Raw genomic sequence first — 27567 nt, forward strand, 5'->3', positions numbered from 1 at the left:
AATTTAAAAATCTTTGATTTTTAAAGGCTGAAATATCTCTTTTTAAGCCTTAAATAAAATGGAAGGAAGTCTGGAAAACATCATGTTTCTAACAATGCTCTGGAAATGCAGTTGAATTTGATATGCAGGCAGGAGTTTCCAGCAGACGTTGATTGTACAATAAACTTAGCACCGAGAATCTGCCAGTGTGACGGAGCAGCTTTAAATCAGGTTTAAGGCTTGCCATGCCCCAATACATGTGCTAATATTTCAGTCAGCCTCGAGTGCAGCTGTTAAAACATGTGGGCTCTGTAGATCAAATGGGACTTCTAAATTTCATGAGTTCTGTGTTCTGAGTCTCAGGACTATTTTGCTTTTCTAATTAGAAAGCAGACATTGCTTCTGATAGATGAACATCAAGATTTATTGATCATCCCAAAATATCTCCCAGAACAATAAATTTTGCATTTCATAATTTCAGAAGTTGATGCACAGTCACTGTTTTGAGCACTTTCAAGCAGCGGAAGAAAGCGCCAAAACCTCGAACATGGGACAGGAAGCTGGAGCTCACTCAGAAAGCAGATCTGCAAGTGGCGTCTGTTTCGACCAGACAGCAGTTTCTCGCAGCTTTGCTCAGCTAATCAAAAAAATTAATTCTTAAGGATAAAAGTGTTTACTTTCTTCTGAATTTTAACAAGTCTTAAATATTTCAAGGGCTTTTCCTCTCTGTCACTCTTTAATTTCTCTTCTCTACCTATCAACCACCGGAACTTATTCTCCTCCATGGGCTTCATGACTCTTTTTCTGACTTAAGTTTTGTGAGTGGCTTCCTCAGGACCATCTTTTACTAACTTCTCTCCACACACTGTCGAATTGGCAAGGCTGGATTGTGCCATTATTCCCAGGCTTGCTGACTGACACACACACAGAGTCCTATACATGTTCTAAGAGCAGCCATACCTCGAGCTGGTCAGAGCTGTGTGGGACTGCGTTTCTTCAGTCTACACACACACTTACTTCGTATCAGTTGACTTGCACTGGGCTACACATCCTATATGACAAATTTGATTACCTAGATGAAACTCAGGAGGACTGGTCAGAAAAAAACGATGCTTGCTGGGACTGGAGCCCAAGCAAGTGGGGCACATTGTGACATCTAGGAAGGAAATATTTAATAAGATTTAAACACTTAATCTACTTGCATAAGTCAATTTGGCAGCAAATTCCATTTTCCAAATGAATTAAATGAAAACATTCAGGGCTGTTCAGTGTTATGAACTTGAGCAAAGAATGTTTCCAGAACTAACATTTGTTAGTTCAAAAACAGAACTTTTTGACTTTCAACTTTGCTTTTACAAGGTTAACAGTCCTAAATTTAACTATTTAACCATTTTTATGTTTATTTATTATTTGCAATCATGTGTAGGTAGGTATGCCTGCCTGTGGCATGTGCATGGGAGGGCAGCTGACTCACTGCTGAACACTTCTGCTGTTAACAGGTGTCCAGAAACTGATACATTGTATCTTAGTCCAACTCTCATACTTAGCTTAATACCAAACCACAGTCATGTTTACAAGGTAAAAACTAAGAGTTTTGAACAGAATTATTAATAATGCAGCTTCTGAAGTTAAATATCAGGGTTTACTTTGCGTTTTTTGGTGTGCACTGCACATCTTCTGCTTTAGTGCAACAGTGGTGCAGCCTTCACCATCCTCGCACTACCTCGTAAGTCTGCTTTAATGGCTGGAAGTTTGCTTTAATGGCTGGAAGGTGAGAATTCAGTCTAAAGAAGCACAGTTTTGATGGAATATTTGATAGCAGTACTGAATTTTCAATTCACAAACTATTTCTATGGTTCAGTGAAGATTATAGGAGCTGGCACAAATGGTGAAAACTGGGGTTTCACTTGATTCCAATCACTGCCTACCATTCAACTGCCGCTGGCATGCAAAGGTCTAATACCAGCAAACAGAATACAGCATCTACCTCGCTAACACATCAGTTCACCCATTACCGGCTGCCTGGGCTAGTTAGCTTCAACACAAAAGGCACAGCCATCACCTCTGCTTCCTGCACCCCTCTCTAGCTAACCAGACACGAGTCCCCATTGCTTGGCTTGACTTCCCCTTCCAGCAGCAAGCTCATCACAACCTTCATCAGATAGCTGCAGGTTCCTCGTTTTCCCAGTGGGGGCGTGTTGTAGAAGGAGGTCATATCATCCTACAAAGGAAGAGAATAGACAAGGCCTTGGGATTGACAGGTGAAATCAGCGGCTGCCTAAGAAGCAAACAGATTTGCAGAAAGATTTCCTCACGGAAATTACGAGCTTTCCTCACTTCGCTTTCGGTTTCCCGAGGTGTCTTCTCAGCACATAAAACAAAAGCAGACATTTTTAGTAGCCTTCTCTTTGCTAGCAATTTTTATTTACTCAGGGAACCCTTTCACAGATGAGCATACCATATTAAGCAGAGAGCCCAGAAGGGACTACATTAGACAGTACACAGCCCCAGTGATGCCTGTTCTACACTCCCATCTTCCTCTGAATTTATTTTACAGCCTTCTGGAATCAGTGGTTCCTCCCTGGCAACACACACTTTAATTGTCAGCGATATAAAAAAAAAATTATCTCATCTTAGATTTCTCTTTCTTCTTTTGTCAGAACTTCATAGCTCAATTGACTAGCAATTAGCTAAAAAGTAATATTAATTCCTCAAGTAAGTCTGACTGACTCTCAAGCATCCTAATTTTGTACTCTGTAGATGTGTTTGGGACGTGAGATGGTAAGATTAGAGAGCATTTCAACAGCGGAGACAAGCAGACATTCTCCAGAATGCTGTCCTCCACTTACTTGTTTTTCCGTTCCCTTGAGCCGACTCTCGTCCTTCTGAAACTCGTGAAATGCTTCTTTGACCAGTCTGTCTAGATCCACTTTGTCTTGAAATTCTAGTTCAGGGTTTCTTTCCAGCACAATGGACACGACCATTAGTAACTAGAAGAGACAGATGTCAAAAGCCAGTGACATGAACCGCAATGGTGACACAGTCTGGACAGGGTGTCCTCACTGATCTGATGGGCAGTGCTCTGCATATGAAGATTAGCAGCACATGTTCTGTTTAGAACATACATGTTTATCACAGTATCCCTGTGGCCACAGAACATACATGTTTATCACGGTATCCCTGTGGCCACAGAGAGGTCTTTTTAGTCACTGCTGGTGTTTTGAAGATGACATTTTGGGGACGGAGAGAAAGCTGCTGGCCTACAAAAGAGCCCCATACAACAGAGAGCTCAGTTGGTGAAGAGCTTGCCTTCATCAACCTGTTTGGCTGCATCTTAATTTATTCACAGAAGTACTGCTCATTTTGAGATTCTATTTTTGATTATGTGTAAGTGTGTGTGTGTGTGTGTGTGTGTGCAAGTGAGTGCTGTGCCCACAGAGGTCAGAAGAGAAGAGGGCACTGGATCCCTTGGAGCTAGAGTTATAGGCAATTATGAGTCACCTGATGCAGATGCTGGGGGCCAAACTTTGGTCCTCTGGAAAAGCAGCAAGACTCTTAATCACTGAGCCATCTTTCTAAGCCCTTATAATTTTTAGGTTTTTTGAGAGAGGGTCTCTTTACATAGCCCTGGCTGTCTTAGAACTCACTGTGTAGACCAGGCTGGGCTGGAAGTCACAGAGATTCACCTGCCTCTGCCTCCTAAGTGCTAGTGTAGTCTGAGCTACCACAACTGGCTTATAATGCTCAGGTTAAATAACAAACGTCCACGTCCAGACTGTAGCTGTGCATGTGGCAACCGGTAAGGAAGGGCCTTCTGATAAACCTTATGCTTTGTACACTAACCAGGAAAAAACTCCCTAGTTCTAAGTTTAAGACTCTTACTGGGATCTCACTGGGTGCATTTTATCTAAATGCTGAGAGCAGAACCTGAAGCCACTATAGTAAAATCCAGGGGCTACAACGTGGTGGACCCATGGGCAGGGCAGTCTAAAGCTAGGTTTTGACAGTTTCAGACAGAGAATACGGACTTGTGTTGCAGTTCTAAAGGAAATTTCTTCAGCCAGGGTAAAGGCACCAGAGTCATCAGAGGTCAACAAGAAGAAGCCCTAAATCTACTATCTGCCCTGGACACTGGATATGAAAAGCTAAAGACAGCGTACAGAACACACCTTCCACCTCTGCCTTTCCAGACCCCCGTCTCTGCATCACTCCTTCTACCTGCTCCTATTCCACATCCTGGGCCATCAAAGATGAGACTGAATGTCACTCAGGTTTGACTGCAGCTCCAGAGATAATGAGCTCGGCAGGGGCCAAATTTACCTTAATATTTACTGATAACTTCTATGTCAATAAGACATATGACTTACTTGCAAGAATATAATGTCTGATAAAGATATTGCCAGAGAAAGAGACAGTGAGATGACTGGCCATATACTAACTTCTCCACTCCAGGAACTCACCACACAAGGTTTTGTGGGACGGAAGGGCGAGTGTGTAAACGTGTGTGCCCGGGTGCAAGTACGTCAGCACTCTACACAATGTCTTCTCTTCACAGGCAGACATTTGGAAAGACGTCTTTCAAAAAACTAGCAGCAGTGATCTCCTGCTCCACATAATTCTCTGACTGTTGCAACACTGAACAACAGTAGTTATTATTCCTAGAAGTAGGAAAAGCTAACGACTAACTGGAAAGAAACCATCTCTCCCTCTGTTGCTACGGCACTGCTGATGTGCTCAGTGCAGCTGGGTGGTGGTAGGTTTGGATTTTCCACTTAAGGAGGTTTAAGGTACTTGAACCATAGGACAAGGGACTTGATCCAGGTCAGGGACGTCTGTCTTCTTGATGACTCTTTCAGAGAAGCTGACATGTGATGGACAAAGCTCTTGGTCTCAGGGGAGAGGGTGGCTTTCCTATATTATCTTCAGTGAGCAGACAAAGCAAGCCTTCAGTGATCTATATTTTTGTTTACAATACAAACCTCTACAATGATCTGTCTGTACTTTGGCTGGTCAATGTTTCCCAATATGTCTTCAACAAGGAGAGAAAAATTCATCTCATACATAGTCATATCCGACAAGGTTGGTTGCTGGAAGAGAAAAAGCCTCCACATTAACATGCTGAATGTTATCCTCTGTGTATTGTTTAATAGAGGAACTTCATTTTCTAATCAATAATCTTTCCAGTTTCTATAAAAGTGGAGAGAGCATTTTCACCCCTGTGACTAAATTTTATATATGTCAAACTAGTGACCCAGCCAGCTGACTACTGTGATCAATTAAGCCTCTCACTTTTAGTAGTTATCATCATTATGGCAATAATTTTAGGAGAAAGAACTGTATTAAAAATCCATCCCATAAATAAAAGTAACAGCTCAAAATTGAGACTATGAATAGAGTGCACATTGCATTCAGAATTAACATGAGGAGCTATGCTTGCTGTTGGACTTTAGGATGTAAGTCACTGCTATTGAATTTATAGAATTTCTGTTTTTTTTTTTTTTTTTTGCCAAGCTTCCATCAGAAAAATGTTACAAATAAGTAAAAATTATGTGCAGAAATTACAGAAAACAGAAAAAAGAGACAAAACTAAAAGAATCTTTTGCTTTGCCTTTTCTTTAGAACAAATCAACAGTCTTTTATTCACTGAGGCCACCCAGTCCCATCCAGATCAGAGCATGGATAGCGTACTGGCCAACTGTGGCCGTCAACCTGAGTGGACTGAGAAACAGAACATTACTGAGGCGCACGTTTGGTTGTATCTGTGAGGATGTTTCCATAAAAGTTTGAGGAAGGAAGATCCAGCCTAAATGTAGGTGGCAAGAGCTGGAGTCTGAACAAAAGGGAAAAAAGCCTATGCTGCACTGGCATCCTTCTCTTTCTGCTCCTTGGTTACCACCCTAAACCCAACCGTTCTCCCTGTCACCCTTCCCCTGCCACAGCGGACTGTCGTCCTCTGAACCATCAGCTACAACAGACCCTTCCTTCCCTTGTTGCTCTGGGCCAGGTACTTGTTGATGAGAAAAGTAAATGTGACAGAGAGCATCCCTTCAGGACGGGAGGGAGAACGATGAGGAAAGTGAGTGCAACAGGGGCAGCCCTCAGCACAGGAGGGAGAGCCCTGATGATAGCTGCTGTGCCAGAAAGCAGAGAAGGGCAGTATTATCCCAAGAGATGCAGAGAGGACAAGGCCCACTTGTTTTATCTCAGTGGTTTATAGTGAACGGAACCATAGCTTTAAAACAAAGTACATCTATTTGATCCTTAGACTAGGACTGAGGAAGTCCTTTTTGACTTAAGGTGACAGAAAGGTGTTCAGTCTGGTGTGATAATGCCTCAGTCCAACATCAGTACGACTACTAACCCTACATACTGTCACAAGTAGTACCTGACCTGGACAGCTGGCTGCTGTGAGTGCCTAGATGGCTAATAATAGGGTCAATGTGGTTATAGAAGGAAAGAAAGATTCTTTTCTGGTTTTGTATTAACTTCTTAATAGATCTTGTTAGAAAGGCAGCCTAGCTCCTAGGCATTGGTGATAATGACTCACAGAGGAGATATCAAGCTTGGCGCATTTTCTACTCTTCTGCAAGGACTCAGAGTAGAGCAGAGAGGCAAAGAGAAAAAGCTCAGAAGCCAACCCATCAGGTGTCCATTTCTTGCTGAGTGTGGGACCCTGGGGAATATCATCCCACTGTTTGGTTTCCTCATCCTGAATTGCATGGAATAATAAAGCACCTTTTTTGAAGTATGGGCGAGATGGAGAGCTAGACTTTGCCCCTGTGTGATCTGATTAAGGGCATCAGAATCCTCACAGTCCAGTAAAGTATTAACTCCATGGAAGATGAACAAACAAGAGTGAAGAAAGCTGATCATGTTTAATTCAGTAAATCAACTAGAAAACGCACCAACAAAATTATAGGAATTAGTAAACATATTTAAATAATAGCCTTCAATGCAAATAGTCTCAACTTGCCAATAAAGAGACACAAACTAGATAGATGATTGGACTTAAAAACTGGACCTAACTATTTGTTGCCCCTGAGAAACACACCTCACTGGTAAAGATACCCACCAACTCAGAGTCAATGAATGGAGTCAGTCTGTTAGGTGAACAACAGCTAGAAATGAGCTGAAGTAACTTATGATAGCTGATAAATTAGACTCAAATAAAAATAAAAAAGAGGAGATAAATAAGGTCATTACAGTAATACTAATAAAGGGAACAATCCATCAAAAACCTGTAACAGTTGTAAATATTTATGTCCCAAATGTTGGGACTCCCAATTCCATAAATAAATACTAACAAAGCTAACACACGTCCTAATATAATAGTGTGTAATGCCGGCACCAACTTTCATCTTTAGATAGGTAGTGCAAGGGGGCCTCAGAGCTCATGATAGCTAGTTTTAATTGTCAGCCTGACCTTGGAGTCTCAGTGAAGGACTTTTCTACATTAAGTCAGCCTGTAGGCATGTCTGTTGGGGGTGGGGGGGAGCTATCTTGGCTGATGGGAAGACTTGTCCACTGTGGGTTCCCTGCACTGGGGATCCTGGAATGTATAAGAGATGAAAAGAGAACAGAATGCTAGCACGCACACAGTGATTCACTGCTCTGCTCTCTACTACGGAGAGAATGTGATCACCTGCTTTAAGTCCCTGCCACTTGACTGCCCTGCAATGATGGCCACAGCCTGCAGCTGTGAGCCAAATACACCTTCCCCTCTTCAGTTGCTCTTGTTTATCAGAGCAGCACAAAGCGAAACCAAGAGAGATTAAACTACAACAGAGATCAAATAAAAGATATGTCAGAACATCCACCCAACAGAATGCACAGTTTTCTCAGCAGCTTATGAAACTTGCTAAAAACCAGATCACATTCTAGGCCACAAGTCAAGTTTTACCAAATACAAAAGAATGAAAATAACTTCTTGTGTCTTATCAAACCAAACTGCACTGAAACTAGAAATCAGCAGCAAGAAGAACTATAGAAACTGCACGAACATGGAGAGAATGAACAACACCTGAATGACCAGATGTTTGTTGAGGAAATCAAGGGTGAAATTATAAATTTCTAGACTCAAATGAAAAAGAAAGTACAATTTAGCAGAACCTTTGAGATACAGGTCAGGCAGTTCTAAAGAAGAAAGGTTATATGATACTCACATGATGGGGTGGTTGGAGAGGTGGCTCAGTGGTTAAGAACACATATTGTTCTTCCAGAGGAACTGAGTTCCACTCCCAGCACCATGTCAGGTGGCTCACAGCCAGCACCAATGGCAATCTGGCACCTCTGGCCTCTGTGGGCACCCACACTCATGTGTACATACCCACCACACAGGTCTTTAATGCAGATCTTTCAAGATTGGAAAAGACACGCCTTTAATTCCCAATCTTGAGATTCTTTAAATTTGTCTTTCATCTTTCCCTTATGGTACTATCTCTATAACTTTAAAAATGTCTTTCTTTCACTAAATACTTCTATTTATTTGAATGTATTAATTTACATAAGTAGGTATTTTAATTTATGTTTGTTAGGGATAGGGTTAGTTCAAAGTGTCTAGTGGTTATGGATTCTTCTGTGTAGATCCAGATGTGTTTGTAAGTTAACCTACACTGTGATTATTCCAAGCACACTACCAATGTGCTTACCTTGTTACAACTTGTCTCCTCTCACAGGCTTTGACTATGAATCAGGATCAGATGTCTAATTTGAGGAGAGTGACGGGCACTGTGTGCATACTTCATCGCTCTGTTCTTAATTTACTACTAAAGCCTGCCTAGTCCTTCACATTTCATAAAGGATAATGTGAGTGCTATAATTAGGAAAATGTAGCCCATTCCTTCCCAGCTCATGGGCTACTGCACCTTGATCTAACATCTTTAAGGCTGTTCTTTGGCTTACTGTTATTTCTCTTTAGGGTTTGATAAAGATGCAGTATATAGGCTGGGGGAAGACACATTCCTTAGTCTAGGTATTGAGGCTGGAAGACACACCTCTATTCTGGCCTACACCTTCTGCTGGAAGCCTATAATACGGACATGGAAGGAGGAAGCTTTTGATCTTTGCCTGCTTACTCTTACCTTGCTAGCAAGTCCATCCCTTCACTGGCATTAGAGCCTACTTCTTTGGGATTCTAGTAATGCTGAAGACCAGCTGAGACATGCAGCCTTGTAGACTGAATGATTTTTTTGAACTTTCCATTCACAGCCAGCCATTATTGGATTAGCTGGACTTCTGCCAGTAAGTCTTTCTAAAAAATCCCAATTATACACATACATACATACACACACACATATACATACACATGCAGAGACATATTCTTTAAGTTCTGTTACCCTAGAGAAATCTGATAAATACAATATACATAGTGAAAAATAAGAAAAATAAATAAATGATTTCAAATAAATGACCTAATTATGCACCACATGGTCTTAGAAAAAAACAACATTCTAAATCCCAAAGTAACATATGGAAATAAATAATACAGAGCAGGGCAAAAATTAATGAATAGAGCAACACTTAGAACAACTCCGGTCTATAACAATCAATGAGCTGAAGCAGCAAAAGTCCCCATTGAGGAGTGCAGAAATGGATGGAGTCACTGTCAAATTCTCCCAAACCTTTAAGTAAAACCTAATGCCAATGCTTCTCAAATCATTTCATAAAATAGATTTTCCTTATTTTCAAATTCATTCCAGGAAGCTGGCATTGCTCTCATAGCTCCATTAGATAAAGATACAACAGAAATAAGAAAACTGTCATAACATTTGCATCAAAATTGATGAAACTAGGAATGGTTTTGTTAAGTCAGACTCAGAAAGACAAATTCTGAATTACTTCTCTCATGTAGAGAACGTAGATTTAAACGTGTGTGTGCATGCACGGGTACCACAAAAATAAAAAGCAGAGTATGAGAGGGGAGAAAGAGATCTTAAGAGACGGGGAAGTCGGGAGGGTAACAGAATAAATGTAATAAGAAAGCAGAAGGCGGGAAGAAAGGGAGCCATCTTGAGGGGTAGGGGTATACAGGGAGTGTAGCTGAGGAGAGGAACTAAGACATGCACAAAGATACTGTGATGAAACTCATTACTTTGTATATTAACCTAAAAAATAACTAAACAAAAAGACAAAGAAAATGAATCAAACCAGAAATTATTATATTAAGAGATGTAAGATTGACTTAGACAGACTTCATGTTTTCTTTTACACACGAAGCCAGGTGAACTATACTGTCTGTGTGTGTGTCTACATAATGTACACACATATGTAATAAAACTGGAAAGTGGATCATGAGAGGGGAGAAAGAAATCTTGAGCAAGTGAGGAAAGGGAAGGTGTAATAGATTAAAAGCAGAAGAAGGGACTAACTGGAGAAGGAAGGGGATTAGCCAGAGGGGGAAGCAGGCATGGAAGAGGGCAGTGGGGGAGGAAAATGAATGAGAACAAAGTATGAAAACCCAATAATAAAACTCAGTGCTCCGTATCCTAACTTTAAAAATTAATAAAAAAAAGAAGGAAGGAAGGAAGGAAGGAAGGAAGGAAGGAAGGAAGGAAGGAAGAAAATGAAGGTTACCAAAACTAAATGCCACTTGAGTTTGTAAAACGAAACACTACATAATACATATGTACATATTTTTAATGCAAAGAGAGTCTGCTAAACATAGCTGAGGCTATCACAGAATCAAATGGAACATGATAGGGTCAGTGGGGCGGGTGGTGGGACAGAGACACTGCACCACCAATGAGGGCAGGGATGAGCAGCATCGGGGCTGACAGCAGAGCCGCTGCCATGGCTGTCAGGAGACAGGCTGGCCAGAGCAGCAGCCACAGGAAAGCTGAGGAAGGCTAGAGCAACCAACTTTTGTTTTGTTTTGTTTTTCAAGATAGGGTTCCTCTGTAGCTTGGGAACCTGTCCTGAACTAGCTCTTGTAGACCAGGCTGGTCTCAAACTCACAGAGATTCACCTGCCTCTGCCTCCCAAGTGCTGGAATTAAAGGCATGTATCACCGTCTGGCTTTAGAGCAACCAACTTTTGAATTTAGTTTTTGAGTAAGGAATAGACTTGCGACATAATTCAAACTTTGAATGGCTGAGGGGTTGCGTTGCCGAGTCCACAGCAGATCCTAGAACCTCCTGAGGAGAACACTGCCAATTTCTTGTGGGTTGTTCCACACTCTTGTGTCTATACAAGCAAAATACATATTGGTACATCTGAGACTATTTCTTTTCATATAAAGAGCTACCTCAAAATTAATGTGGTTAAAGTTTCAATACTAGAAGCAGATACAGTACTCTATTTCTGCTTCTGTATAAGCGGAGTGAGTTAAATACCAGGACTAAATAAATGATATCACATCAGCCGGGCGATGGTGGCGCACGCCTTTAATCCCAGCACTCGAGAGGCAGAGGCAGGCAGATCTCTGTGAGTTCGAGACCAGCCTGGTCTACAGAGCTAGTTCCAGGACAGGCTCCAAAGCCACAGAGAAACCCTGTCTCGAAAAACCAAAAAAAAAAAAAAAAAAAAAAAAAAAAAAAAAAAATGATATCACATCAAAGAAGCAGGCCATTTTATACAATCAAGAAAACCATCCACACATAGGAGAGTCAGCAGTTCCTCAACACCACCAATAAGTCGCACCACAAGGAACCTGAAAGACTGTATCTCAGCCCAGTGCTATGTCTGTCTCAGCAGTGCTTCCCTGAACCACACACCATAAGGCCACTCTGCATTGCTAGGCTGGATCTACTGCTTTTCAGCACATGTTTTATGTCTGGGAGGTCCCCGCACTGGCCCACCACTTAGCGGTGAAGACATACCACGACTTGAAGTAAAGCTAACATCATGTGCAGGTTAGTTTCTGTCAATTTAGCACAAGCCAGGATAATCTGGGAAGAGGGACCATCAACTGAAAACTTGCTTCCATCAGATTGGCCAATAGGCAGATTTGTGTGTATGTGGGGGGGGGCATTTTCCTGATTAATAACTGATGTAGAGGAGCCAGCTCACTGTGGGCTATGCCACCACCCCTGGGGCCAGTGGTCCTGAGTTATGTAAGAAAGCAGGCTGACCCACCTGCCAGCAACTGCAACACCTGGGAGAGCCAGTCCTGTACTTCACCTGGGCAACACAATAGAGACAATCCTGTTGGCCGAGGTGTGTGGGTGTGGATGAGTATGCCCCGAAGTTGTGAGCATGGGAGAGCTGTCCCCATTACTCATCTACCATGTGGTGGCATGGGTAGGGGAGAGAAGTCCCCTACCTCATCAATGCCTGAGGCAGGTGGGAGAGCTGACCTGAGGGCCTAAGAGCAGGAGATCTAGCCCAAATGCCACCCCTGGACAACACAGTAGAGCTGGCCCTGAAGGTGTAAGTGTGAGAGATCCAACCCTGGGGACATGAACGCAGAACTGGCCCTACCCCTTGCTTATTGCTGCAAAGGGTTAAAGCAATGCACAGGGAGAGCTGGTGAGCTAACCAAACCAGCAACCACTCAGGCCCAGAACCAGGATTATGAGTTGCCCCATCCCAATATCCACTCCATCTGTGATCTGCTGGAACACGTGAAGGGCTCGGTCCTGCAGATCCAAAGATGCAGGATCTCCATGACACAGGGCAGCAAGAGGATAACCAAGGGGAGTTCCAGGGAGGGCCCAGCATCAGTAGTGTAGCAAAAACTAGAAGCCTCAAACCAGACCAATAACTCTTTGCAATGAACACTTGCAAGTAAAGATACATGAACAAAGGGGTTTATTGTGTGATTCACTATGTCACACTACAGCTTCCATGATGAGATTTCCGCCACTTCTTTTCTTTTCTTCTTTTAAATTTTATTTGAGGGGGGGGGTGGCTGCAAGGGCAGAGGGTGGATACACAGGGATGGGAAATAAATGGGACCGAGATGTATGATGTGAAGGACACACAGAATAAATAAAAAGCAAGTTAAAAAAAAAAAAAAGGAAGGCTGAGCAAGCCATGGGGAGCAAGGCAGTAAGCAGCATTCCTCTGTTCTTCTTCAGTTCCTGTCTTGAGCTCCTCCCCTGACTTCCCTTCATGGTGGACTAAAAACTGAAGATGAAATATGCCCTTTCCCTCACAAGATGCTTTTGGTCATGGTGTTTATCATAGCAAATGATGACTTATTTTCTGGCATTTTATTCTGTCTTGAGCACCCCAGTTTGAACATTCTTAAAACAAAGAATGTTTGCAAAGAAGAAAAGTTGTCTGTAGTGCAGAAATCCCTTCCCTCCTGTTGGTCCTTTCTCCCGAATTAAGTGAACTTTACCTGTGGCAAATGCTTTCCGGCTACAACTATACCATTGGGTGTGCGTTCCAGGATCTGCCATACTCGGTCATAGAACCCCGGGGGAGTTCTATTCAATGACCCATCAATCTGACGTCTATCCAGCCAGCATCTGCGGAACAGAGGAAAAGTAGTAATATTGAAAATCAAGTTTGTTCTCGGAAAGAGCAGGGTTCTGTGCGCCAACTGAGTGAGCAAGAGTGAACACTTCAGTGGTGCATATCTGCATGCTTAGTGCAGGAGCGAAAGGAGGGGGCGCCACAGCTTAAGGCGTTAGCAGGCAAAACGATGTTCTCCAGCAAGCAAGCTATGAGCTGCTTACTACGTTGTCAGATGATTCCCCATCAAAAATGGGCACAACCAGCTTCACAGTTATTTATACTGTTCTCACATTAATAAAAAACAAGCACCAGAAAGCCATGAGAATCGTATCGTTAGATCCTATAGATCCTTCCCAGAGTTGGCTCAACAAATATTTGGTAAGAAATGAACAAGCGAATGTTCAGAAAAGTATTACATAGCTACATATATATGCATGTATATGCTCATACAAAATGAAATGATCTTATTTTAAATCTTTTTATTAAATAAGAATGTCTATTTAAATAAGGCTGAAGACCCAGTCCAAAAAACTAGACATAAAATCTTAAATGTCAACCAGATAATCTTATATATCAAAGTTGTGACCAGAATTATAATAATAAACTTAAATTCTAGAGTAGATATAAACCTATTATATCATTCAAAATTGCCAAAGGTTCAGAACCTCCTTTGTTTTTAAAGAATACACAATGACTCAGTATAATTTTATAGAAGCTAAAAATTGTGTGTGTGTGCTTTGTGTGTCCATGTGTCCGCGTGTGTCTATTTACATTAGGTCCTTAAAAAGACAGATTGAAATAAACCATTATCACATGCAAGATGTGTCAGGATCAACAAACTGACAATATTTCTAAGTACAAAAGTGGCTGTGTCGGACAGAGTAAACAGCTAAAGACACTTGTTTTGTGGCAGAATACCAGTGCAATTTGATAAATTTAGTAATTACAGGAACCTCTTCTGGATGGCTGAAGTTTCCATCAACAGACCCAGACTTACACTATTGCTTTCAGGGTTTTGTTAAAAGGCAACAAGGCCAATGATCTGCTGGTCCCTTGATGATGTTTTCCTTTGGTAATTGAATACCCTCTGCACTTGGTTTAACCATATTCCTTAAATATGGTTAAAATACGGTGACAACAACAAAAATATATTTCAGAGCTCTATGAGGTCATGCTAATACTAGAAAAGGAGCATTTGTTTAGAACATAAAAAGAAGAAGAGATCACTCATAATGGAGCTGGGAAGATATTTTAGAAGATATTATTATTAATTATTAATCTGTATGGGTGTTTCACCTGTATGTATGCTTGTGCACTATGTGCAGGGCTGGTGCCTGTGGAAGCCAGAAGAGGGCACTGGACTCCCTGACTGTGGAGTCACGGGGAGGGGGGTTGTGAGCTACCATGTGGGTGCTGGGAATGGAGTCTGGTCATCTGTAGGAGCAGCCAGTCTTAATGGCCGAATCATTTCTCCAGCCTCCTTTAAAACTGTCATTTCATTTTGAAAAGCTTTATACTTACAGAAGTCACAAAAATAATGCCAATTTCTTCTACCTCTTCCCTCAAGCCCTCTCCCAGTCTTATCATCATATATAATCATGGCTTAACCATTGGCACCAAGAAATCAAAAGCCATACAATAACAGGAAGTTATCCGTGAGCCTTCTTGACATTCTACCAAGTTATGCTCCAGTTCAGGATGGCTTGTGTCATTTAGTTTCCATGTCCTGGGGGCTCCTTGAATTTGTGGTAATTCTTTACTTATTTATGTTTTAAGCTCTCATACTTTAGCAATATCTGCTATGTCAGGATTTTCCTCTGATTGGGTTCTATAGTGGTTTCTTGTGAAATAATACATTTTGGCAAGAACATCGGGAAGAGATACAGAGTCGGCCCCATATGAGGGTGCACGGAAGTGAAGCCTTATCAGCAGTGATGTCATCTTCATCACTTAGGTTAAGGGAGTCATCAGGTTTGTCCCCTATATAAAATTACTTGTTTTCCCTGTGCTATTGTACAGAAGGAAGTTAGATAGAAGTACTCAGAGGCTGTGTGAGTTCTCACTCCACGTTTCTTCTAGCAATGGTTCTGGCCTGCAGCTACTGCTGTATTTTCTCAGTGATCATTTTCTGTTCCCATCCGTCTATCTGAACTTAATTAGATTCTGTCTTAAGGCGGAGTCCCTTCTCCCCCATTCACTGATCTCTATCAGCTTATCTGTTTATAATCTATTACTAGCCTATGGGTATTTCTTCTACACAAATGATTAGGTACCCGTTTGGAAAAAAACAAACAAAAACTACATCTCAGTTGGGGTCCCAAGAGCCTCTTCCAGGTTCTGTTGTGTCCTCCTGCACATCTCTGAGGTATTTTGAGATGGTTTCTTTTTGCTTTCTGGCACAAAGATGCTCCTGGCTTACATTTTTTTTTCCTTGTAACTTTCGGGCGTCTAGCCAAAGGAATACTTTGACAGGGCCTCTGGCTTTGCCACCCTCCTCAGTGTGGTACTCACTGTGTGAGCCGGGCTTATTTGTTGGTTTCCGCTCTACCATGGGTTCTTCCACATATGGACTGATTTTAATGCATTACTTAATTCTGGGCGCATGTAACACCCCTGCCACTTAAGAGGAAGTGCTCCATGCACAGAGGTCAGCTGGGAAAGGCTTACGCTGTGCTTACTCTGTTATGCTGTACCGGCTTCACCATTCCCATTCCTTCTTACCCTTCCCGAATAGCACTAGCTGCAGGAGTTTCTGACTTATTCTTCCTGTATTTCTTCTGCACAAATGAATGTATACGTTTTTAAAACTAAGAACTGACATTCTTTTGCATCTTGCTGTTTCATCTTACAATATATCTTAGAATTTCATTTTTCAAAGGCACACAGTACTCTATTGTGTAGCATACCATATTATGTTCCAATCATTTCTTGTATATGAAAAGTCAGGTTGTAGAAATACTAACATTTTCAGTTATAAGCAATGATCTAATCAATGATTTATGCACACACATTTTCATGTTGTATTTACTAAAAGGACCTGAGTTGAAGGAGAGTTCTCTGATGTCAAATCCCACCAGCAGGGTTGTACCCAGTTACACAGCAGTCCCTTCTCCTCACAGGCTTGGCAAATGCTCGGCATATGCCCTAACTTGGGCGCTGAGACAGGTAAGAAGTCTCTTGGCATTCCCCAAAAACGGCTCTAATTGTATATTAATATGAACATCTTTTATAATAGTCAAAGGCCATTTTTATAAAATGTACATATTGTTCATGTTCCCCTCCACTTTGGTCTGGGGTGGTTATCTCTCAGTTCTTAAGAATTCTTGGATACTAATTCTTCAGAACATGTTTGGGTCTAGTTTCTTGGTTTTCTTTTGAGATTAGCTTTGCATTTAAAAAATGTTATTTAAAATCTGATAAGCTTTGCTAGTTGTTTCTTATCCTACCTTTGGGTTAAATCATACTTAAGGTCTTTCCCACACCAAGGTTAAAGAGAAATTCACCAGTGTTGTCTTCTCTGTCCCAGGCTTTACATGCCGACCTCTAGTCTACTTGGAGGTGGTTGTGATGTCATAACAAGTATCTGATTTTACCTGTTTGCAAACAGCGATCCAGTTGTGAAAAGAATTTATTTTAAAAGTCCATTCTTGATGCAGTAACTTGTGATGGCAATATTCCCATGTAGTGGATCCCAAATGTGTGTTTATAGAAGACTCATCTCTGCTGTCTTTTCTGCCCAGGGCCATCTGTTTACCACACTGTTTTACTCTCAGAAGTTATGCCCCCGGTTAAAACCATTGGAGAAAGCTTTTATTTTATGTTTTCCAGTTCTCTCGCTAGTTTTTCCACATGGAGCTCAGGAAACTGCTCTTGGGACGCCACTATAATGCCGTTACATTTACAACCAACATTTTATAATGCCAACTGTCCTATGACAGGGAGACTCACTTGTTTGTTCAAATATATTGTTAGAGAAGACAGCGAGGCACATATCCATAATCTATAATATACATACATACACACACACACACTTTAATAGACAACCTCTCTTGTAGATAGTCCAGTTAGAATCTTCTAGGCATCTAACTTCGTCATCTTGGGGATACTTTAATGTATTTAGCAAATACACTAAATAAGTACTTGCCTAAATAATTACACTACTGTTCGTTCTGGAATTAAAAATATTAAATTCAAGGCAATCCACAAACACTTGTTTTGTTTCGTTTTTATTCTAAGTGAACTATATGGAAGGATTTACGTCTGATGCTTATAGTCTACTTAGGGAGACAGAGTCAGGCAGCACATCTCCATAATGCTACTAAACCCAATTTCTGCCAAAGTGTTGGGAGGAGATGCCAAATACTATAAAATTCCATAAAAAGTTTAATCAAAATTGTATAAAGTGTTATATAGTGCACTGATAATAAAAAAATAGGAGAGTGTTATAAACTATACCTGGAAAAAATATAAAATGCAAATCAACACAGAATCATAAATTCAGACATTTCGATTCATCCGTGTCCATGCTGTCTGGCTGGGAAGGTGGCCTCATGTTCTGCTGAGCCTCCTTCTGTTTTAGCCGGCCTGGTACTCATAGTACTCACCAGAAAGCCCAGACAAGCATTTTGTCTCAGCATCATAAGTGCTGGGATCATAGGTGTATGCCACCCTGCCTAGCGTCTTAAATTTTTTATTGATGTCATACTAATTTCTCATCCATATCAGCTAAAAAATCAGATATTTCTGTGTCTTTCCGTGTCTACAGGAAACAAAAGTCTCTATTACCTTCCACTCTGCTGAGGCTGGAGAATGTCTAGGAGCAGCTGTTTAACCTCACTTGGCGAGAGCTGATACAAGTCCACAGCCGGCTCAACTCCACCACGGATCTGTAGTTCATACTCCATGGCATGGATGATCCACCTGAAGCAAGAACAGAGAACTCTTCAAATGCAATCACCTGGTGCTGCTTCCGGAAACACCCTTCACAGCACTGATGCATCCATAGCGGAATGAGGAAAAGGCCATTCCATTTCCTGGATCACTGATATTTCTTCCATTCAGACTGTGACCTGATCAGAATCTTAAGGATGCTTTTAAACATGCAATTAGTTGTAAGACATGGGGAAAGCTAAGTACTTAGATTCCTTCCAGGTCAGACACACTATTGCCCTGTAATAGCGTCTGTAGCGGCTGCAGGAAACAAGCTGCAACCAAACAGCCCACAGATGATTCATCTTAAGATAGGGCTGAGATGCGTTATCACATAAAAGTCTCTTCCTGGGAAAGACAAGAATAATGATGATTTCTAAAAATACAAATTTCTTTTTTAACCTCGTAAGTCATTGACTTGGGATTGGTGGGAACATAGAAGTGCCTGTGCTTGGAATACAAGGGACAGTGAGCTGCAACCTACCTGCAGCAGTGTGTTACAGAAAAAGTCACTGCCCCAGGCAGAGGACTGTCTTTCTCTGTCTGTATCCCTTGAAGAACAACCCACCAGGCTACTATGGACACAGAGGTGAAAACTTAAGGCCGATATAGTCAAAAGATACAGTCTTTCTGCCAAAGTTGGTTTGTAAAACAATAGTGACACTCCTTAGTGGGAAGAGTTTAATGTCTCAGTGCAAAGGATGGGAAAAAACCTTAAACCACCCCAGGTGAGCAAGAGGTGCAGGCGACAAGGTTTAGGTCCCTGTGTGCTGGGCCAAGCCACAGGCCACAGGTGTCTCAGGTCTGTGACTTCCAGTCTCTGTGGTCTCAGATGAAGACAATTCTCACTTCTCCTCTCTCCTATTGCTGTTCTTTCTGGATACCAGGAATTTGAGTACATACCATAAAATGCTTGGCTTGAGAGAAACAAACTGCTCACTTGGATCTGACCCCCACCCCATCACCACATGCATACACGCACACACACGCACACACACACACACACACCCCTGATGCATTCCATACGACTGAGAACTGGCAGAAACTTTAAGAGGAGGGTCCTGGAGCAGGTTTTCTGGTCATGGGATCATGTCCAAGATGGGACCTTCCCCTTTCTGCTTAGTGTCTCTTGAGTGCCAAGACTTACTCTGCCAAGTGATGCTGCTGTGTTGTGCTGTTTGCCTCAGGCCCAACAACAATGGAGAAACTGACTATGGACAAAAACCTTCAACACTGTGAGCCAAAACAATTTTTGTCTTTGAAAAGTGATTCAAATATTTTGTTTCAGTGAGGGAAAACCCAGAACACAAGGACAGGATGTTAACAATGCACTAAAACTCATTACAGGGTTTGATTTTGTCCACCCCAACTGCCTCCAGATATCTCCAACACATTCCCATCCCCACTCACGTCCAGCTTTTTCCAGGTGACCTAGAAGTCCAGTTAGTGGCGTCTGTTGCAGTGTGGACTGATAACATGGTTTTCGTGGCTTGATCTTGTTCAAGAATTGTGCACAGCTACACTGAAATCATGAGTACCGTGGCCATGTCACATGCAGAGACAGCATTTCATAGCGGCCTCCCCACCGTCTAGCTCTTTCTTCCTTCCCCCTCTTCCTTGATGTTCCCTAAGCCTTGGTGTATTTCTTTAAATTAGCTGAAAAGTGAACTAAATTTATCTATCTGGCAAAAAGTAGAATTTCTTGACTTGTTCACCGCCTGTATTAGAGACTATATTTGCCAAAATGGTATACAAACATAACAGTCACAAGAACACAGTCATTTTGGATGCTTTGATATTAAAATTCCTTATAAAATTGTTACAAACATTTTAATTAAAAATTCTCAACAGACTGAACCTTTTCTTTTTTATAGTCTACATAAGTTTAACTTAGAGTTACTTATAATTCTACTTTATTTTCCTTTCATTTTAATGCTAAATTTTATATTTGTAGTAGCTTAGAGTAATGGCCCATTATTGAGCCATGCAATGGAAAATCTGTACTCTGGTCTCTTAGAAAGCCAATAGAATAAAAAAGAACCATGGAGTTCTCTTCTAGACTGCATGACTGCAGATACGTGCTAAAAATGCCATGTGTGGCCTTGTTTTAAAGAGGAGGCAGGAAGTCCTTTGAGGGGCTAGAAATTGGATGTTTGGTGATGTTAATTTTGGGTCTGATAACAGCACTGTGATTAAGAAATCATGCTACCTGAGCAGTGGTACACATAGTACTTTTGGTGCTTAGCAAGTAGAGGCAGGAGGACCCTGACTTTGAGGCAAGTCTGGGCTATATGGTAAGATCATGAATCAAACCAAAACAAAAACCTAACCACCAACAGAATGAACAACAACTGAAACAGAATTTTTTGTATGTATGTATGTATGTATGTATGTATGTATGTATGTATGTCTGAGACAGACTTTGAGGTTGGCCTATGTAGACCAAGCTGGCATTGAACTTGTGATAATCTTCTGTCTTACTCTCTCATGTGTTTGGATTACGAGTGTGAGCCACCATGTCTGGCTACAAACCCCTTTCAAAAAGATGATGCCTTCTCTCTAAGATACTCAGGAATGAATGTCAAAACACTCAATGGCAGATGTGATGACTGCCACACTCACATGTGTAAGTGGCACACTAGATTTTATTCAGGTGCAAAGAAAAATGAAATTCTGAAGTTCTAAGGAAAATGGATATTACTGGGAAATATACCAAGTGAAGTAGTCCCAGGCCCAGATAGACAAATAAAACATGACTGCTCTCATTTGTAGAGCCTACCTTTGACCTCCGACCTCCGAGACCAGTACGTTTAACTCGTAGTGTCCTTAGAGGTCAGGAAGCTAAGAAAGGGTCAATAGAGAGGGTGGCTGAGGGGACGGGGACATAGAAGAATAAACAGAATATGGAAGTAGTTAGGGGATGGAGAGGCTTAAGCAAGGATAGGATATGGAAATTGGGGAGAGGAAAAGCTGAAGGGAAAGATTAACCAAAACTAAGCATGTTAGAAATGCCTTTATGTGAACCTATTATTTTAGAGTAAGCTGATTAAAAAACATAGTTTAAAAAATTTGAACAGAAGCACCCTGTATGAATGGGTACCGCTCTTCCCAGAGGCCACAAGTTACTACCCCAGTGTCAGATGTGGTTTTCCTCCCTACGAGTTGTGTGTTGGAATGTCCCAGAAGCTTCCAAAACAGAATAGGCTACTGTCACTGCTCCTGGTTGCCCATTGAGCTAGATGGTAGGACCCAATTGTTGAAGACGCCACACACTTCAGCTGCAGGACACAGAGAAATCATGCTGGGACTGAGCTGCAGATCTCTGCTCACTGACTGGCTTTCATGATGCCTGAAGTACTTTGGAGGCACCAGGGGAAGAAAAGGCATCAGCAGTTCCACACAGCTGTGGACTCTGTGGCTACAACATCAACCTGCCAGGCAAGATGTGTCCAGTGGTGCACTGTGGCCTGACTACTGTGGGAATGGGTGGCAAAGCACTTTTGTAATGCACATGAGGCCTGCCTCACTGGAGGAAGGCCATACCTGCTGCTTTAAACCTGGTCAAGAGCTATTGGAGTTTGGATGTAATTGGCCCCCAATGCTCATAGGGAGCGGCACCATTAGAGGAAGTTTGTCTCAGTTCACTTCCTGCAGATCAAGATGTGGAACTCTCAGCTATCTCTCCAGCACCATGTCTGCCTGTGTGCTGCTATGCTTCCTGCCAAGCTTTGGCAGTGACGGTAACCGTGGAAAATAGAAAGCTGGTGAAGAGGTAATTCAATGAGGGGGGCGGTGTTCCAGCTCCAACAAATAGTAGAACTTGATAGCTTTGGCCACATGGTTCTGGTTTTTAGGACAGAAGAAAGGGGTTGTGTAATATTCCTCCGTGATTAAGGAAATCTGCTGAGACTGGGCATGCGTCAAGGGTGTCCTGGAATGGAGGCCAAGAGAGGCCATTGCACGAAGCTAAGGAGGTAAAGTCTGGGTTGCCTGGTAGACCCCAAGATATTGGAGACACCAGAGTCTTGGGATACCTGCCAAGGAAAGCTGCTAACAGGGAGTGGAACCAATCCTAGAGAGAGCAGTGTGTTGCAGTTAACAAAGCTGAAAGGAGTTGGAGCTCTGAAGAGTTTTTGACATCAGACATGGAGATGTAGGGTTTGAAGTTTGCCAAGATGGTCTTGCGCTGGTCCAGTAATTAATTCCTCACTGTGCTACCTTCCCTACATTTTGGAATGGTAATGTATATCCTGTGGCATTATATGTCAAAAGTTGATGTGGGATTCCCCTCTGTATGACTGAATATGTTTTATTGCCATTTGGTTGAAGCTGTTTTGGCCAATGGCTTAGCAAAGCAAAGCCAGATGGGAAATCTGAGCACAAAAATAGTGAAAGAGAAGATGGAGTCAAAGAGACACCACATAGCTGCCAAAGGAGAAGGACTTAGAACTTTCTGGTAAGCCACAGTCTTGTGGGAATACTCACATTAATAGAAATGGGTTAATTCAAGTGCAAGAGTTACCTAGAAATATGCCTGAGTAATTGGCTGAACAGTGTTGTAATTAATATAGTTTCTGTGTGATTATTCAGGTCTGGGTGGCCAGGAAACAAAAATGCACTCTCATTTTACAGGAAGTATGTAATCTGTTTTTTTTAAATTTGATTTCATAGGGCATTACAGTTAAGAGATTATGTGAATCTCAGAAGAGACTTGGAATTGTGGACTTTTAAACATTGTTGAGACTGTGATAGACCATGGGAACTTCTGAAGTTGGACTAAATACATTTTGCATTAAGATATTGTTACATGAGGGTCAGGGAGTAGAATGTGGTAGTCTGAATGTAATTGGCCCCCATAAGCTCATTAGAAGCACTATTAGGAGATATAGCCTTGTTGGAGTAAGTGTGGCATTATTGGAGGAAGTGTGTCTCAGGTCACTTCCTATTGCCTGTGGATCAAAATGCAGGACTCTCAGCTCCTTCTCCAGCACTATGTCTGCTTGTGTGCTGTCATGCTTCCCACCACGATAATGGGCTAGACCTCTGAACTGTAAGCCAGTCCCAATTAAATTTTTTTTTAAATAACAGTTACCATGGTCATGGTGTCTCTTCACAGCAATAGAAATCCTAACTAGCATAGACACTGAGAGCAACAATTAATAAATGGGACCTCCTGAAACTGAGAAGCTTCTGTAAAGCAAAGGACATGGTCAACAAGAGAAAACAGCAGCCTATCAAATGGGAAAAATTCTTCACCAACCCCACATCAGACAGAGAACTGATCTCCAAAATACAAAGAACTCAAGAAACTTGACATCAAAAGAACAAATAATCCAATACAAAAATGTGGTACAGACCTAAATAAAGAACTCTCAACAGAAGAATCTCAGATGGCTGAAAGACACTTAAGGAAATGCTCAACATCTTTAGCAATCAGAGAAATGCAATTCAAAACAACTCTGAGATTCCATCCTACATCTTGTCAGAATGGCCAAGATCAAAAACACTGATGACAGCTTATGCTGGAGAGGATGTGGAGTAAGGGGAACACTCCTCCATTGCTGGTGGGAATGAGAACTTGTACAATCACTTTGAAAATCAGTATGGCGATTTCTCAGATAATTAGGAAACAATCTACCTCAAGACCCAGCAATAGCACTATTGGATATATACCCAAAGGATGCTCAATCATACTACAAGGATATGTGATCAACTATGTTCACAGCAGCATTGTTTGTAATAGCTAGTACCTGGAAACAACCTAGATGCCCCTCAACTGAAGAATGGATAAAGAAAACGTGGTACATTTATACAATGGTGTACTACGTAGTGGTAAAAAAATAATGACATTTTGAAATTTGCAGGCAAATGGATGGATCTAGAAAAAACATATTGAGTGAGGTAACTCAGACCCAGAAAGACAAATATAATATGTACTCACTTATAAGTGGCTTTTAGACATACAACAAAGAAAAACCAATCTACAATCCACAACCCAGACAACTAAGACAACAAAGAGAACCCTAAGAGAAACGACATACATGGGTCTACATAGGAAGGAGAAAAAGATAAGATCTCCTGAGTAAACTGGGAGTGTGGGGGGCATGGGAGAGGGCAGAAGGAGAGGGGGAGGAAGGGAGGGGAGCAGAGAAAAATGTATAGCTCAATAAAAACAATAAAAAAAAAACCCTAAGACAAGAGTCCAAGGCTAAGGAGATCACAGTCCTCACGAAGAACTTATTACTGTTGCTTTGCAAACATTGTCAAATTGTCTTCTAAACACTAAGTCTACCCATGAACTAATGCTGCTGTTATTTCATCACAAACGGGAGAGCAGCTCATGAGGTCCCACCCCTGCTTCTTTTTCCTTCGTTTTTTTTTTATTGTTTTGTTTTGTTTTATTTATTTATTTATTTACTTATTTATTTATTTTTGAGAAGGGATCTCACTATGAAGCTCTAGTTGTCATGGGTCTCACTATGTAGAGCAGCCTCAAAATGCCTGATTTGTCTTGAATGCTGGGATTAAAGGTGTGCAACACCACAGCAGCAAGGGGGTTTCGTTTTCTTCAGTGGAGTTTCTGTTGTCAAGTAGTCCATGATTCAGCAAACATTCCATTAATGCTCATGTAAGCAACTTAATTAAACTCAGTGGGGGGAAAAGGAGGAAGAGGAGGAGGAGGGGTAGCAGGAGGAGGACGGGCAGCAGGAGAAGGGACAGCAGCAGGAGGAGGGGCAGCAGCGGGAGGGGAGTAGCAACAGGAGGGGGGCAGCAGGAGGAGGGGCAGTGGGGGGGAGCAGCAGCAGGAGGAGGGGCAGCAGGAGGAGGGGCAGTGGGGGGAGCAGCAGCAGGAGGAGGGGCAGCAGCAGGAGGAGGGGCAGTAGGAAGAGAGGGGGCAGCAGGAGGAGGAAGGGCTGCTGGAGGAGGAATGACACCAGAGTAAGTAGAACTGGACTGCTTGTGCAGAAGAGTTTCAGCACGAGGGGTGGGTGGGGGGAAGAATTTATGGGGGAGTGTGTGCGCAAATGACCCAAATCCATTATTCAAATGTATAAAACTGTCAAAGAATTAAAATAAATAAGTTTTAAAAACACAGCTCCAGTTAAAGAATGAAAACTAAAACAATAACAAAACCCATCACTTACCAACTGTGCCCTACAGTTGAGTTACTTTTCAAACAGGGATATTACTATTTCTCATCTAACTTACTACACTGCAGAATAAATAAGGCCATATATATTTTAAAAGGCCCTTTGAAAGTCTAAAGAATCATAAAAATGTTAGTAAAGACTAATTTTCATATCAATTTTTAGAAAGACTAAAATAAAAACAGAAAACAACATTGCGTATAAAGTACTAAAGACAGTGTCAGAGACTCAGAGAAAGCAAATTACCCAGCGTGACACCGTGAAGATCAGAAGTTGTGACCCAGTACCACTGTAACAATCAAATGCCAATGGGAGAGAAATAATAAAGGAGCTTATGGAAAGGAGAAGATCAAGAGACATTTTATCCAGGACTACTAATAGTTTAAAAGTCCACAGGAGTCTCTACTTCTTGTCTTTATTCCCATTGCCAAGGTCACAAAGGATGTGGCAATTCCAGCAATAAAAGCATTTAATTCCCAAAGTGGGGGAAAGAAAAACAGAAACACATGGGAGGTCAGGAGAATGATGCTTATCCTTGGACTGCTGCCTGAAGAACCAGAGACACGTTCGATTTGCCAATAAGCAAATGAGAAAGTGGCAGGCACAACGACTGACGGATCAAGCTTCAGAGTTTCACGGTTGGCTGGAGGATGAGAATGTCCTCCCTAAGGACAGCTGGAGGAGTTCTCCACAACTGTCCAGACAACAGGTTTGCCTCTGATCACACTCCTGTGGTGAGTGAGCGAAGGGCACCACTTTATGTGCCAGCATGCTATTTAATAGCACACCCTCATCAAGGCACGGCAGTGAAAAAAGCACAGGTAACTGACGCCACTCAAAACACTCAGCTGACGCCTTCTGAAAACACAAGCCAGAAATAATAGTCCTGGTCCGGGGAGAAACCATGTTAGCAATTGTTTGCATATTATTTCAAGAGAATAAGGACTGATATTTGTGCTTAAACAGCACAGTAAATGACTGTCCACACTGTCAGTCTCCTACACCATGCTCTTTGCTACGCTGTAACACTACCCCTTTAAATCCCTGTCTTGAAGCCCTGGTCCCAGCGGAGGCACACCTGGAGCCAGGGCCTTTGCAGGTACTAGGGTTAGCTGAGTTCGCAGCAACATTAGTGAGAGAGCATCTGGCCACTGGGAGACTCTTCACCAGAGCTAGATCAACTGATGCCAGGACCCTGAACTTCCAGAAACAGTGAGAAAATTAAATCTATTTAAGTCACTTTACCTGTGAGATTTTACTATGGCAGCCCAAGATGTCTAAGATTCCAGGGAACAGGAAGTGGCGAAGTTACAAGCGAGGACTTTTGGCCTGACATTAAATTGATGTGACAATTTGATGAAGCAACTGAGCTTCTGGTGACTCGCTCCCTTTGTCCCAAACCTAATCAACAGAACAGGGTGGGGTAGTTGTCAGCTCACTTCCTCACCTCCCATCAAAGGTTCAACTCAAAGGTACCAACCAAAATGATGCTAATGAACTTGGGTTTGCAAGCAGCAACTCTCTTCCATTGCCCCAGCAATGCTAAAGTCTGAATCTTTGACACTGGCGGCCTTCTCTGAGCACCAAATACGTGATCAGACAGGATTCACCTGGGTCACGGTTGCTTCAGAATGCCAAGGCAACGGGAAAGGCGAGCAGAGAAGGGCCTGATAGCACACATCCCCAGGGTTTCTCCTACTAAAGCCTGACTGACAGGCCTACAGTAGAAAGCAGTTGATTGCAGGTCTTTACAGTAATGGCCTGTCAGGAACTTGATCTATTTTAACATGAAGGCTGGCACACAAATCAATAATGAGACAGCAATCAAATCATTATAAGGCTAAGGTAGCATCCCTGTGAGCAGGCTGATTCTCTTCACAGGAAAGCTGAAGATGCCTCACCAGCAGGATTAGCCGTGGAGAGGAGGAAAACACTGGGCAATGTGTGATGCGGATCAAGAAACCTTGGAGAAGACGCAGGAAGGTTAAAAAGCACAGATAGAAGTGTGGGCAGCCTGTGGGAACTGAGGATAAGAAGGAACAGGATTAAAGCACACACATTCAGCCCAGCCTAGTGGATGCTGGCATTTCAAGAATATTAACATTAGAAG

General features: G+C 42.1%; 1 protein-coding gene across 5 annotated transcripts in view; it reads right to left on the reverse strand.

Moving 5' to 3' along the window:
• Positions 1-385: 385 nt before the first annotated feature.
• Phkb (phosphorylase kinase regulatory subunit beta) overlaps positions 386-27567 on the reverse strand; it is a 182629-nt gene continuing 155447 nt past the window's right edge. For all 5 annotated transcript variants that reach the window (XM_057754198.1, XM_057754194.1, XM_057754195.1 and 2 more), the window contains 5 exons: positions 18166-18300; positions 13262-13391; positions 4959-5066; positions 2829-2969; positions 386-2200 (listed from right to left, as the gene is read on the reverse strand). In XM_057754198.1, coding sequence (XP_057610181.1) covers positions 2063-2200; positions 2829-2969; positions 4959-5066; positions 13262-13391; positions 18166-18300 — 652 coding nt within the window. In that variant the 3' untranslated portion in view covers positions 386-2062. The remainder of the gene's footprint in view (positions 2201-2828; positions 2970-4958; positions 5067-13261; positions 13392-18165; positions 18301-27567) is intronic.

Source organism: Chionomys nivalis, chromosome 21 (assembly GCF_950005125.1).
Source record: "Chionomys nivalis chromosome 21, mChiNiv1.1, whole genome shotgun sequence".
Taxonomy (NCBI): Eukaryota; Metazoa; Chordata; class Mammalia; order Rodentia; family Cricetidae; genus Chionomys; species Chionomys nivalis.